Source organism: Heteronotia binoei, chromosome 7 (assembly GCF_032191835.1).
Source record: "Heteronotia binoei isolate CCM8104 ecotype False Entrance Well chromosome 7, APGP_CSIRO_Hbin_v1, whole genome shotgun sequence".
Lineage (NCBI taxonomy): Eukaryota > Metazoa > Chordata > Lepidosauria > Squamata > Gekkonidae > Heteronotia > Heteronotia binoei.
The window spans coordinates 85,612,708-85,627,567 of NC_083229.1; the positions used below are offsets into that span (position 1 = coordinate 85,612,708).

General features: G+C 43.5%; 1 protein-coding gene across 1 annotated transcript in view; it reads right to left on the reverse strand.

Moving 5' to 3' along the window:
* LAMA1 (laminin subunit alpha 1) overlaps positions 1 to 14,860 on the reverse strand; it is a 167,779-nt gene that overhangs the window by 120,429 nt on the left and 32,490 nt on the right. The window contains exons 5-9 of the mRNA XM_060243976.1: positions 13,956 to 14,135; positions 11,013 to 11,102; positions 3,304 to 3,421; positions 1,340 to 1,518; positions 65 to 170 (exon numbers count right to left, since the gene is read on the reverse strand). Of these exons, the coding sequence (XP_060099959.1) occupies positions 65 to 170; positions 1,340 to 1,518; positions 3,304 to 3,421; positions 11,013 to 11,102; positions 13,956 to 14,135 (673 nt within the window). The remainder of the gene's footprint in view (positions 1 to 64; positions 171 to 1,339; positions 1,519 to 3,303; positions 3,422 to 11,012; positions 11,103 to 13,955; positions 14,136 to 14,860) is intronic.

Consider the following 14,860-nt stretch of genomic DNA (forward strand, 5'->3'; position numbering starts at 1 on the left):
GTTTTACCACATGCACAGTTCCCTAAATTGATATTTCGTCAATGTGAGTTTTATAGTCACTTACCATGCTGTAGCTCAGCATGATCATCATCCTTAACACAGTCAAATCCTAAAGACCCAAATAAATCACACTCACAAGGACTGCAAGGATTATTATCATAGGGAGACACCTGAAACAAGATAAGCTTTTAGATTCCCCAGATAGTTGTCAGATACTAATGAAAATGCATACTTGTTTTTTACCTAAAGGCACAAATGAGTAAGTAAGTAAGTAAAATTTTATTTGTATCCCGCCCTCCCCCGCCGAAGCAGGCTCAGGGCGGCTAACAACACAATGACCAATGGTACATTAATAAATAGAACAGTAATAAACAACACAATGACCAATGGTACATTAATAAAACAATTACATTAAGAACATTAAAACTGAGCATTAATTTAACCTTAAAAACCAGTTAGAGCATTAATTAAAGCAAATCATAACATTATCATTTCAAATGAGATGAAAGCAACAATAGCATTACAATTGATACACCTCAACAGGCAACTATGATTTCCAAAGTTCATAAAGGGGAGTGGAAGGAAGCCATTCTAGTCAGACATTACAGTGTTGACAGCTGTGGGCAGTTTAGAAACAGCAATTCCAGTTGCAAAGGGGTCTCAGAAAAGTACTAGAAGCAGAGCAAGAACTGCAAAGCTGTAAAGTTTGCTTAGCCCTGTTCCTACAGCCTGGGTATAATCCAGTACAGCAGGGAAGATGTTGATAAAGGTAAGGGATGTGAGGTGAGCATGAGAAGAAACTATGATGGACAGAATTCACAGACAACAAAAATAAGCCAAAAGGTAAAGGCAGAAGCCAACCTCTCGTCAACTGAACTTGAAACTGTTTGACATGCTTGAACTATATGAACTTTTATGAAATGTTTAAATCATTTATTGTGATTTTATTTTAACATTATGTTGTTTTAACATGCTATGGTTAACTGTTGCTAGCCGCCCTGAACCCCTTAGGGGAGGGCGGGATATAACTGCAATAAAATAAATAAAATAAAATGGAGGTGACCCCTTGATAGATGTTAAATTTGTACAATCTGAATTGAACAGCTGCACAAACTTGCTAGAGCTTGATTCACACAAAACAGTTTGATATGTCTGTGAACACAGTTCTTTTATCCAGATATCAATTCAGTTTACTTTGGCATTTTTATGCCAATAGCTTTTCTTGTAGTACAACTTTGGTTTTGAAGGACACCATATTTGCAACAATAAAAAGTAAACAAATTATGTTAGTTCTTTGCATATTTCAAAGCAATAGAGAACCATTCCAAAACGTTCTTACTTTATGTGGCCTATAGTATCCATCAACACAGACACCACAGTTTATTCCAGTGGTTTGCTGAGTGCAGTTTATACAAACTCCACCTCCTTTAAGTTGGCCATGAATGTTTTTACTTCTTTTTTGATCTGCCACACTCTGATCATAATAACAGTCTTCTGCTTTGTTATGACAATTGCATTCTAGGAAAAATCAATACAAACATAATGTCTATTGTATACAATACAATATGCCAAATTATGCCAAATATATGTGGTACTAATATAGCAACATTATGTGTCTTCTATGTGTTAATACAACATTCTATAGATCACACTGGCCCAGCAGTACCATAATTTATTAAAGTAGATCATTGCTAATAATAGATCCTTTTTGTTTGTTTTCCTGAAAGCCAAAAGACCAACATTTCTAAGCTTACAAACTTAGGCCAGTAAACTCTTATGTTACTACATTATACTTTATATTTCTTTTTTTTTAATTATACTTGAATAAGAGCATACATCTTAGCACATCAGGTGACCGCTGAGAAAAAGGCTGAGATGACAGGATTCACACTTAAATATGATCATGTGGGACCTGAGAAGCCGCCATTTCCCAAGTTCAATGCGGTTGGCCTCATTTCCCTGAAGCCTCATTTCCCAGGCAGCCCAGGTGCAATAAGGAAAGACAGGCATCTTCTACTCTTCCACTTCTCCTCAACTCTTCCCCTCTCCATCTCCAACATGGCACACTGCTAAAGATGAAGAATTCTACATTCTCTACACTACAGAATTCAACTTCATCAAGCCCTATAGAATCCTTTTTGAAAATCTACTTGCTTTATGGTCTCTAATGTCATATAAGCAGTCATGGTAATCAGGGGTCATTTTGTAGAAAAATAGGTGGTGGAGCTCATCCAGGGATTGTTATGCAGCTACACATACTATTAAATGAACAAGCAGCTGGAACTCTCAGAAGGAGGAGGTGGAACTCTCAAAAGGTTTACGAGCTGCGCTCCTGTGAGCTCCCACTGAATGGTAATAAAGAACAGGGCAGCATCTGCTTTAGGGCCTCCACTTGTCACTAGGAAAGGAAAGGTCCCCTTTGAAAGCACCAGTCGTTTTTGACACTGGGGTGACGTTGCTTTCACGTTTTCATGGCAGACTTTTTATAGGGTGGTTTGCCATTGCCTTCCCCAATCTTTTACACTTTCCCCCCAGCATCATTTTACAGACCTCAGAAGGATGGAAGGCTGAGTCAACCTTGGGCCGGCTACCTGAATCCAGCTTCTGCCGGAATCGAACTCAGGTCATGAGCAGAGAGTTCAGACCACAGTACTGAAGTACTGCTGCTTTACCACTCTGCGCCTGCGGCTGCTATACTTGTCACTAGAAGCCACTGATAATTATAATTTCAACTTTTCTTTAAAAATCAGCATAATTACAAGTTCCATTCACAAAAAACTTACGACTGATAAGATTAAAAAGTGATAGGGACCCAGATGTGGGCAGGGGATCCCCCGGTTTGGAGGCCCTCTCCCTGCTTCAGCGTCATCAGAAAGTGAGGGGGACGGAAATGACTTCAGGGTCATCAGAAAACGAGGAGGAAGAAAAGGGGGTCAAATTCTATGAGCCCCAAAAGAAGGTGCCCCTATCTTTCATTATTTCTAATGGAGGGAAGGCATTTAAAAGGTGTGCGGTCCTTTTAAATGTGATGGCCAGAACTCCCTTTGGAGTTCAATTGTGTTTGTCACAACTTTACTCTTGGCTCCACTCCCAATGTCTCCTGGCTCCACCCCCAAAATCTCCTAGCTCCACGCCCAAAATCCCCAGATATTTCTTGGACTTGGCAACCCTAATTTTACAAATACCTGTACATTAAATATCACAGAGTTTTATACAGTTGATATTTCCACTGGCTTCAATAATGTCTGGACTACATACCTAATGAACATAAAAATCAAACATTTATAGAACTGTCATACATACTCTCACATCTGTTGCCAGCAGAAATGGTTCCTGGTCGCCATGGTGTCTGATGGTAGCCAGGGCAACACTCATTACAGCTCTCACCACAAGTATTGTGTTCACATTGGCACTGTAGTTTCTACAGGGGAAGAAAACTCTGAAAATGTTATAACAGTGATCCTCAAGAGAACCGTACATGGGCATGTGGACACAAACACAGAGTGATATACAAATCTTTGGAAGCATTCAAAACTTAGGGAAGGACAAATTTGGGGCATTCAGAATTTAAGGCAGCCCTTTCTCCCCATTTGCAATGGCTTCTGACAGCCAATTTAAAAGAGTTAATTTATACTTACTCTGTAGGTAAAAACCCAGTTCTTAGGATTCTCCCTTGGGGGTTTAAAAATCATAAATTTACCTAAGTTAAGAAAGCTGGCCTTGTTTGGAGCACTGCTTTTATGTGCTTTTTTTAACTTGCGTTATTTGCTGATAAGGTTGCATACTTGGTAGGTACTAGTGTTACATATTAAACCTATGTATTATATAACAGAGTTCTGCTGTCTGAAGCCTTAAAAACAAACTGCCTCTTTATCTGAAATTCTGGAATACATGAAGTATTATTTACATATTACCAGCTAGATTGACCCTTATATAGATTAAGAGGCTGCAAAAGCCCTTGTCATGCCAAAGAAATTAATCCATCCAGAAAGAGCATCTGGTGAAACATATAATCAAAGGAGCCACAGTTCAAACAGGTCCATGAGAGGAACAATAGAAGGAGTGAGACAAGGGACGAGTGACAGGAGAGGGAGTGGACAGAAGTAGAATTTAGTGGTCAGTTACGTGATCTAAAGTGTTACTTCTACAGATTATAAGTGTCAACTCCTATAAGAATGCAGTCATAAACTGGACTGTAAACAATTTGACTTAGAATCATAGAGTTAGAAGGGACCTCTAGGGTCATCTAATCCAACCCCTACACAATGTAGGAAATTCACAAATACCACCCCGTAGATTCACAGGATCTTCATTGCTGTCAGATGGCCATCTAGCCTCTGTTTAAAAACCTCCAAGTAAGGAGAGCCCACCACCTCCTCAGGAAGCCTGTTCTACTGAGGAACCGCTCTAACGGTCAGGAAGTTCTTCCCAATGTTGAAAAGTGATAGGGACCCAGTTAGAAAGAAAGAGGATAGGAACCCAGTTGCAAAGAAAGAGGAAAAACATGTCTTTCCTCTTTCTTTTCAACTGCTCCCTCATAGCACACCCATAGTTATTCAGAAGAGCTGCTAGTGATAGTTGTAAAAGAGGCACTATTCCAGGGGTGTCAAACATATGGCCCACAGGCTGGATCTGTCCCCCAGAGGGCTCCAATCAGGCCCACCAGCAAGTAGCCATCATCTGCTTCCTTCTTCTTTGCCTGCTTTGTTCAGTCGCCATTTTGTGTTTCTCCCCTGCAATCAGCTAGCCAGCAAAGCAACCTCTCCTGCTCTTTCCCTCTTCCTTTTCCCAAAAAAAGGAGGGAGGAGGAGAAGACTCAGCCAATAAGGGAGCTCTGCTGTGTTGATTAAGATTGCCAGGCTCAATCAATCACACTGCAGAGCTACTGAGCCAAGCCTCTCTTCTTTCTATTGGCTGAGGTTCCTCTCTCTCCTTGTCCCCTGAGGAAGGAAGGAACGAACTAGAGCTTCCTTTGCCTAGTTCCCTCCATCAGGAGAGATACAAAGAAAGCACTTTAAGACTAGCAACGTTTCATTGAAGGTATGAGCTTTTTGCCTTGCTACAGAGAGAGAGTTTTGTTGGGCTGGTGCCACTGGGTTCCCCTCCTCTTTTTCACTGTATTCATGCCTTCCAGTCTTTCTCAATAGGAAAGCATATGAACTATATAGAAGAGCAATAACAAGCCAGGATTAGGCTGATAGTGTGTGTCTAGTCCAGGTTTACTCAGCAAATTTCCCTTGATTTTTCTTTCACATTTTCCTTTGATTGGGAATCTTGAACTTAAGACTTCCCAGATAGTAGGCTCAGGGCTCTTTTATAGCAGGAGCTCTTTTGCATATTAGGCCACACACCCCTGATGTAGCCAATTCTCCAAGAGCTTACAGGGCTCTCAGTACAGGGCCTATTGTAAGCTCCAGGAGGATAAGAAGGTTGCTTACCTGTAACTGATGATCTTTGAGTGGTCATCTGTGCATTCACACCCATGGGATGAAGCGCCAGCGCCGATCCCCAATCGGTAACTACAAAGCCTGGAATTTTTGCGTCCTGACCCAGTGGGCATGCGTGACAGCCCCAGTGTGCATGATCACCAAGCGGACATGGAGATCCCGCCAGTTCCTTTTCCTCTGCCGCCTGAGAACCTAACATGACTGGCAGCAGTGGGGAAGGAGGGCAGGTGGTGTGAATGCACAGATGACCACTTGAAGATCATCAGTTACAGGTTAGCAACCTGTTTATCTTCTTCGTGGTCTCTGTGCTTCACACCCATGGGAGATTAGCAAGCTAGGCTTACCTGGAGGAAGGAGCTGGCAGTTAGGCAGAAGAGGCTTGCAGGACCAGGTTACCCAGCTGTGCTCGTTTATACCTCCTGACGTCTAGAGCATAATGTCGCATGAAGACATGAGGGGATGCCCAGGTTGCCACAGAGCAAATGTCCATCAGTGATGAACCCTGAAGGAAGGCCATGGATGTAGTCATAGCCCTCGTAGAATGAGTGCAAATTGGACCTGGCAGGGGTCTTTTAGCTAGCAAATAAAGTCTTATCGTCTCTGTGATCCACTTGGAGAGTCGTTGGGCAGAGACTTTCAACCCGAATCTAGGGGCCGCATAAGACACAAACAAATTAGGGTCTTTTCTATAGGCTTTGGTGCGATGCAGGAAAAACAGCAAAGCCCTCTTGACATCCAAGGAATGAAGACGCCTCTCCTCGTCTGAAGAAGGAGAAGGATAAAAGGTTGGCAACAGAACCTCCAAACTGAGGTGAAAGCTAGACACCACCTTTGGGAGAAAGGAGATGTCCAGGGTCAAGGAAACTCCCTCATCATGGAAAGAAATGTACGGAGAATCACAACGCAAGGCCACTAATTCTGCAACCCTTCTGGCAGTCGTGATTGCCACCAGAAAGGCTGTCTTCCAAGATAAAAGATGTATAGGGCAGGTAGCTAAGGGTTCAAAGGGCCTTCTTGACAGTCTGTCTAAGACCAGAGGGAGGTCCCATACAGAAGCAAGGGCCTTAGACTGCGGATGAAGTCTCAAGAGCCCCTTCAAGAAGCACTTGGTATGATGATGCATAAAGATCGACTTACCCTCCACCAAGTCATGAAAAGCAGAGATGAGGGACGTTGTGAAAGAGCCGACCCCCTCGAGCCAGAAGAAGGTCGGGTTCTGAAGGGAACTTGTGGTGACACCGTAGTCCCAGCACCAGGAATATGGGAAACCAGTTCTGTCTCGGCCACCAGGGGGTAATTAGGATACACTCTGGATGCTCCTGAGCTATTTTGTGGAGCACCTTGGTGAGAAGGAACATGGGCAGAAACATGTAGAGAAACTTGCCCACCCAATGTAGAAGGAGACCGTCTCCTAGGGATCCGCTCCCCTGTCCTCCCTTGGAGCAGAACTGCTTGCACTTTCTGTTGAGGGCAGTGGCAAACACATCTATTGACGGCTGGCCCCACTTCAGAAAGAGGGGTTGCAGGTAAGACCAGTTCAGTTCCCACTTGTGGGGTGAGGCCCCTCCTCTGCTCAGTGAGTCCTCTTGCACATTGAGTTCCCCCAGCAGATGTGTGGCTATCACGAAAGTCTGTATTGCCAAACAGTCTTCCCAAAGGTCCATTGCCAGGATGCATAGCTTCCGTGACACCGTCCCACCTTGACGTTTTATGTAGCTGACAGCCGTGGTGTTGTCCGACAGAACTGCCACAGTGCGACCCCTGACCAAGGGTTGGAACGACTGAAGGGCCAGGTGAACTACCATCAGCTCCAGCAAGTTGATGTGTTGGTGAGCCAAGAACAGAGGCCATGGACCCCCTATTCTGAGGTTGTCCAGATGTGCTCCCCACCCCCACAGGGATGCATCCGTGGTCACCGTGACCGAAGGAAGGGAGACATGGAACGGTGTTCCCACACAAAGATTGGACTGTGCTCCCCACCAGTTGAGTGACACCTGCACCTGAGGCGGGATGTGCAGCCATTTCGAGGACCGGTGTTTCGTGGGGTGGAAATGCCTGAGAAACCACAACTGAAGACGTCTCATTCTCAGTTTCGCAAATCTCAGAATGTTCGTAGTGGCCGCCATCAGTCCCAGTAGGTGTTGGATTTGTAAGGCCGACCCCCATTCTTCCACTTGCAAGAGCTTGACCAGGGATATGATGTCCTGGGGCTGAGAGTCTGGTAAGATCTCCAGATGAAGAGAGGTATCCAGGATGGCTCCTATGAATTGCACCTATCTCGTTGGCACCAGATGTGATTTCTTTACATTTACCTGCAAGCCCAACTCTGTCAACAGGTTGAGAGTTGTCTGCAAGTGCTCCCGCAGAGACTGCTCTGTCATTGCAACCAGCAGCCAGTTGTCTATATAGGAAAATAGGATTATGCCCTGCAGGCGATGGTATGCCACCACAACGACCATGGTCTTCGTAAACACCCTGGGGGCAGTAGACAGTCCAAATGGGAGGGCACGGTGTTGAAAAAGCACTGTTCCGATGGCAAAATGAAGAAATTTCCTGTGACTGGGGAGAATGCTGATATGAAAATAGGCATCCTTCAAGTCCAAGGTGGCCATCCAGTCCCCTTTGTTGATGAGAGGAAGAATGCTCTGCGAAGTGAGCATCCTGAATTTTTGATAAGTGATGAATTCATTAAGTTCTCTCAGATCCATGATGGGGCCAAGCCCCCCGTCTCTCTTGGGGACAGTGAAGTACCTGGAGTAGAAACTCTGACGATCGGGGACAAATTCTATTGCCTGTTCTATTGTCTAGAAGGTTCTGGAGCTCTTCCAACACTACTTCCATGGGGGGGGGGGTGACCACCACCTTGGAATGAGAAGGAATCTGGAGAAATTCTATCACATAACCCTCCTCTATGATAAAAAGGACCCACTTGTCGGTGGTAATCTGCTGCCAGGCCAAAAGATGGTTGTGGAGGCGGGTAGGTCCAGAGGAGGGGGGGAATCGGAAGGGGGAAGAGCCAAAGTCAAAGTCCCTGCTTGGGATTCCGGTTGGCCTTGGCCTTGCCGCCATGGGAGGCCAAAGAAGAAAAGTTGTACTTGCCCCCCAGGGCATAGGAGCTTTTACTGTCATGCTGTCCTGTGCGCGGTTTCCAGGATCTGTCCGGCGACTTGGCATGGTATGTCTTCTTGGGCCATTGCTTAGACAAGGTACGCTGCCTGTTGGGGCAGGAGGAAGAAAAAGAAGGTACCCCTAGGTTTCGTGAGGTTTTAATACTTTTGTCCATTTCTTGCAGAACGGAGTCAGTAGTGGAGCTGAAGAGTCCCTCCCCTTCAAAGGGAAGGTCCTCCACCCAGGATCTGGTGTCTATTTGAAGGGCGGTCGCTCTGAGCCAGGAATGCCAACACAAGGTAACAGCTGAGGTTGAAGTTTTAGCTGCAGTGTCCACCATGTGCTTGGAAGCCTGTAGCTGTTGCTTGGCTAGCAACATGCCTTCCTTCTGCACTTTTTTGGCCTGAGTCCACTTGTCCTCTGGAAGGGAGGCTAGAAGCGGGGAAAGCTGCTCCCAGAGAGCAAACTGATATCTAGCCATACACGCAGAATAGTTAAATATCTTGACTTCAAGAGCAACAGCAGAATAAAAGCATCAGCCGAAGTTGTCAATCCATTTTCCTTCCTTGTCTGGAGGAGAAGAGTGGGTTTTCTTCGCCTTTGATGAGGAGGAAACTACCACCGAGTTAGGGCGGGGATGATTAAACAGAAAGTCTGCGCCCTGCTCCTGAATGTGGTACATATGGTCCATTTGTCTGGATGTGACAGGGGTTGAGGCAGGCTTGGGCCATGGTTCTTTTATGGCTTGGAGAATCACCTTGGTTATCGTCAGGGCTACTGCTGTGGAAGTGTCCTTCTGCATGATATCAAAGATAGTGTCGTCGATGATAGGTTGAGGCTGTACTATGGGAAGTGACAGAGCTTGGGCTATTCTCTTAATCAATTCCCCATATGATTTCAAGTCCTCAAAGGGGGAAATCGGAAGATCCACAGCTGTCCTGGGATCCGGGGAAGAATCCGTAGGCTGCTGGTCCGACCGTTCTTCCCTCTCCTCACTCGAGGCCGAGGGAGAAGACGGAGAGCTGTCTGCAAGCATATCAGGTACGCCGAGGCATCCGGGATGAATTTGGTAACGGGCTCCTTCAGCCTCCAAGGTCGTAGCAGACAGCTTCTTTCCGATCCTTGGGGTCGAGGTTGGTGTCAACGGCGTCCGTCAGTCTGGTGGTGAGTGAGTTGAGACTCTGGAGTGGTGAGAGACCTCAGAGCGTTGGTCCCAGTCAGGCTGTTGGAAGGGGTATGAAGGGTAGGGAGGATATGGGTAACCCCCAAACGGATAGGACCAGGGGCACGGGTCCCAGCTGAGCAGAGGAGGCGGCCAACGAAATGGATCTGGAGTTTCCACATTCCTGTTGGGCGGAGGAACTAGCGGTGCTCTCGGTGCCAGGAGGTCCTTAGGCTGGGAGGTGTCGACATCTGATGCCGAGCCCTCGTCACCACCGTCTTTAGAAGTCGATTTCAAAGAAACCAATCTCTGAGTGAGGTCAATCTCCTGATTGGAACCAGAGAGAGAAATAGGCTGCATGCCTGTTGGACAATTGGCTACATCATGGGTGGATGGCCTAATATGCAAATAATTCCTGCTACAAAAAAAGCCCTGAGTAGGCTGATACTGACCACCATATGTACATGGCTATCTGTTCTTGCACTGCCACATAGGAGTTGTAGTTATTTTTCTTGGGAAGACTATAGTTTTGTAGATAAGCTTTTTGTAGATAAGCACATAGCCCTCAGTCTTCACATGTTCTTGACCAGCACAAGAACATGTACAAAAGCTCACACTGCCCAGCTGCTTCATGTTTTCCTCTGAATCTTAGGTTCAAAATATTAACTATGAGGTCTCTGTAATGAATGTCAATGAATCAAAAGTAGGTTTGCAACTTGCAGATGTGCACACCTGAACAACACCTGAACAGCATATTCAAGATTGGTACAGCATCCAAGTATGGACAAGTATGCATTCTTGCATATATGCACTTTGAAGGACTATGTTTAGGGACATGCAAACAGCAAGAAGATCAAGCTAGGAGACCTTGCATAATAGCAAGCATAAAATATTTATTTGAATAAGATTGCATTCTGCAACAGTGTATTTTTTTTATCTGCAAAGGTATAATTTCTTAACCTTATTTCTTCATCTTAAAAGAAGCCATGAAAAATACAGTGCTGAATTTGTAATCCTTTACTTGGGCCCCAAAGCATTTATGCCAATGAAGTGGCAGTAACCTGGATGGCCATGTAATTATGCTATATTAATGAGCATATTTCCATATGGTTTAAAGAGCTGCTGTGGAGAAGACACAGGCATTTATCACTTCGCTAGGTGGAAAACAATAGCGTAATGAACTAAGAAATTGTTTTTATTTAGTAGCACAGTTGCGTCCTCTTGAGAATATCACAGGGGAGGGATAGTTAAATTACCTAAGTAAAGGGGAGGAGAATTTAAAAATTGAAACATACCTTTGTGACTTTATCCAAAGGACAACTTCGAGCATGACCATAACAAATGCACATACCACCAACAGATATGTCCTTTATTGAATAGTAATACTAAATAAAGAAAATAATAATGTATTAGCATAGGAAAACAGAATACAAGTATTACATTATTTCATATTTAACAAACTAGCTACAAGCACAAAATTTGCATGATTCTATAAACTATTACTGATTTCAGTAGAAGTTGTATATGTAAATTAAGACAGTGTTGTAATCATGCACACAAACCCCAGAGAAGCGCAATGGCTTTTATTACCCTGGGTGAGACAATTTCAGTGTTGCAGCAAAGAAGCAATGTTATATTTTTAAGCTAGGGATCATATGGGTAAACTAAAACTCAGTATATTTGTGAGTTTCAAAACTGAAGTATAGCATATATGTTTAATTCAAAACTAACTTTGACCTCCAGTATATAATGTGATTCCCACAGAAGGCTTGCACAAACCCTACTAACATTCTGTTTTTTATTTAACATTTTATACATGTTACAAATCAACGAATTTATAAACATCTACAAAACTACTAACTACAAAACTACAACAATGCCCTACTAACATTCTTGAGGATACTAAAGAGCTTGATTTGGGCCAAAGGATATCAAAATAACAAATAGATTAATTTTCCCTTCTATCAGAAAAGCAGGAACAAGAAATAATTAGCGAACTCAGGAGTGACTTATCTTAAGTTTCTCAGGAATTAGGTAAAACATACTTTTAAATATGGATGCATGCCGTCTATCAATACAGATTTATGCCAAAATATAGATTTATGCCATCTGTACATCTGAAACATCACACAGATCATCAACAAATCCACATGAATCTAAAACTAAGAACAGTGGAAACTACTGCATCCAGGACTCTTTTTTTAGCAGGAATGCACAGGAATGCAGTTCTGGCTGGCTTGGCCAGAGCTCCAGCTCAAAAAAATGTCTCTGGCAGAGGAAAGGCACTAGGCAGCCATGTGCTCCCAGATCATGCGCTACAGACCTTGGACTGCCCCTGGACTTCGCCTGGCCTCAGCCCATGACACGCTCCATCCATTCTGCTGCCTCCAGCCTGCAATGGGCTTGTAAAGAGAGCAAGAGACATAGAGCTGACCACAAGCATCCCTTCCCAGGAGAAGTTGGGCTTGCTGCTGCCTGCTCCACCACACGTGGCTCTCTCTCCAGCCATGGTTTTTTTTTTTTTGGGGGGGGGGTATATAACAGCATGCTTCGCGGACTCACTGGATCACTTCTATATGCGGCGTATGGCTACCCCAGCCCCTCTTCAGCCTCAGTTCTTCTTCTTGAATTTTACCTCACGACTATAGAACTCGAGGGGTGGGTGTAATATGGATTTCTCAATACTAGTCTCTTCGGGGTTTTTGTTTTGCTTTCAGATGGATATAAACTCAGTTTGTAGGTAGGGGACCACAGCAACTTTGATAGTTTTCCCAATATACTGGCACCAGAGAACTTTAAAGTAAACCACAGAAATTTATTAACGTACACACACCGTCTTCAACTGGGGAATGGGAAATATATACATGGGCTATATTGTATCTCAAGCAGTTAACAGTTTTTCGTAGTTCAGGCTTTATAATATCAAGTTCGCTTAGGTCTCTCAGGTTTCACAGATCATACAGCTTTCACTCTCCAACACTATTCTGGGTTGGCCTCTTGGGTATAATGTGCCAAGTCCCTTAAGTCGACTGGTGTCTCTTCTCCCAGCCCTTTAGACTTTTAGACCCACATCTTTCCCTCAACCACCTCTTTAGCTCTTAAGAGAAGTGTCTCTGTGTCTGTGATCTCGCAGGTCTTTTACTGTGACTCTTCTTTAGCCACACACAGCCCCTTGGCTGTCTTTATAGAGTGAACAGTGAGCTTTGCTTCTCTCGAAGACTCTCCTCAGCTCCTGTCTCAGCTCCTTCTCAGACCAACTGCTCTCTTCAGCAGTCTCCCTCAGACTCTGTCAGACACTAACTGCCCTCAGCCTCAGGTTATCTGACGCAGGCTCTATGCATCCTTATTTTTCTTGTTAACTCCTTCATTACCGTCACACGGTGAAACAAGGTCTCTCATTGGGCTGTGTGAGAACACACATCCATGATGTGCAGCTGATGGCACTGTACTGTTCTGAGACAATATGCGGGAAGTAACCTAATGAACTGGTGACATCACTTCCAGTGATGTCAGGGGATGTGGCCTAATATGCAAATGAGTTCCTGCTGGGCTTTTTCTACAACCCCCCCCCGATTGCATCTATGTTCAAGGTAAGTAACTCAGATGACCAATTCAAACGCTGCAAGTTCAGCTCAGTTTCAACAAAAAATAAAATTCAAGCTAAAAAAGCATATACAATTCTTGCTTTGGAAAGTATAATAAAGCAAGATACAGCAAGAAGAAACAGAGAACAAAAAGAAGACAATAAATTCTACAAACTGTTAGTTTGGATCAAAGGCACCAGTAGAGGTCATTTTGTAGAAAAATAGGTGGTGGAGCTCATCCAGGGATAGTTATGCAACTGCACATACTATTCAATGAACAAGGAGGTAGAACTCTCAGAAGGAGAAGGGGGAACTCTCAGAAAGGTTCAGGAGCTGTGCTCCTGTGAGCTCCCACTGAATCTCAGGCCTGGGCCCTGGGCAACAGGCAAATTAAATAGGTCAATTACTTCAGCAGTACAGTAGAAATAGACAAATATACAAGAATGTTACTATGCCTAATTTGTGAATTACTTTTTGAAACTGTTATCAAAGGGTTATTTTAGCATGTTGATTTTATGCACTGAACATTATGATACCACAAAGGCCTAACATCTGATAGCCCTCTTTGTCCTAATCAGATCAGAAAATTCATCAAAATAGAGATGACTAATACCCCATAAATATCAAAATAACAAATAGGCATTTTTAACTTACCCTTCGAGTAACAATAGGATCAACATCTTTAGGATCACGATGGCTAAGGGTCATGAGGTCAGCATTAAGAGTTCTTATACGCTGCAGCTGAAGACGAATATATCGTGCAGAAGTAAATTCCAATAATGTTGTTGAAGGGTCATCAGCACTAGGCCTACCATTGATCAGTGATGTGTGGATCTAAAGACAGAGACGACATTCATTATCACTTTATTGTTGCCAGTCATGACAATAAAAAGGTCCCAGGATCAAACCCTGGTGTCTCCAGTTAAAAGGTTTAGGTAAAGGGAATATGCTACCCCAAGCCTCCTTTTAGAAAAATGCTGAAATTATATTTTAAGCAGCTTCTCCAGTCAATGTATGGGGAGCAAAAACTTACTGGGCCTGAAGCTATGGTACTGGCATAGAAAAGATACTTCATGAAAGACAAGGGGGAAATTGTACTTTCCCTCCAAAGTTTATGAACTTTCATACCAGTCCTGCAGTGCCAGCTGGATTCTTATCCCAGAAAGAAACACACACTAAAAAAAAAAATCTGCACAAGGATTGCCTGTTGTCTTCAACACTAGGGAGCAATAAACAGCATATATGAGAAAATTTTCAGACTCCAAAACAGTTGGAGCATGACTTTTAAAAATATTTTCCTATCATTCTGACTGTTCAAGACTTGCATTAAACATTCAGAAATTAATTAAAACAGAAATGAATAGTCACAAATACAAAACATTCTGGTAAACAACCGAGTTGCAGGGGCATAAAACCATCTCTAGTTTTTATCCTTTTAGCTCAAACATACTTTATTGCTGCTGATCAGTTAAAAATTGTGGAATCTGATCTAACAAATCCTAATTAATTTTAGTTCATTCCTAGAATAAAATATTATTATAATGTTGCCTTTAAAAGCT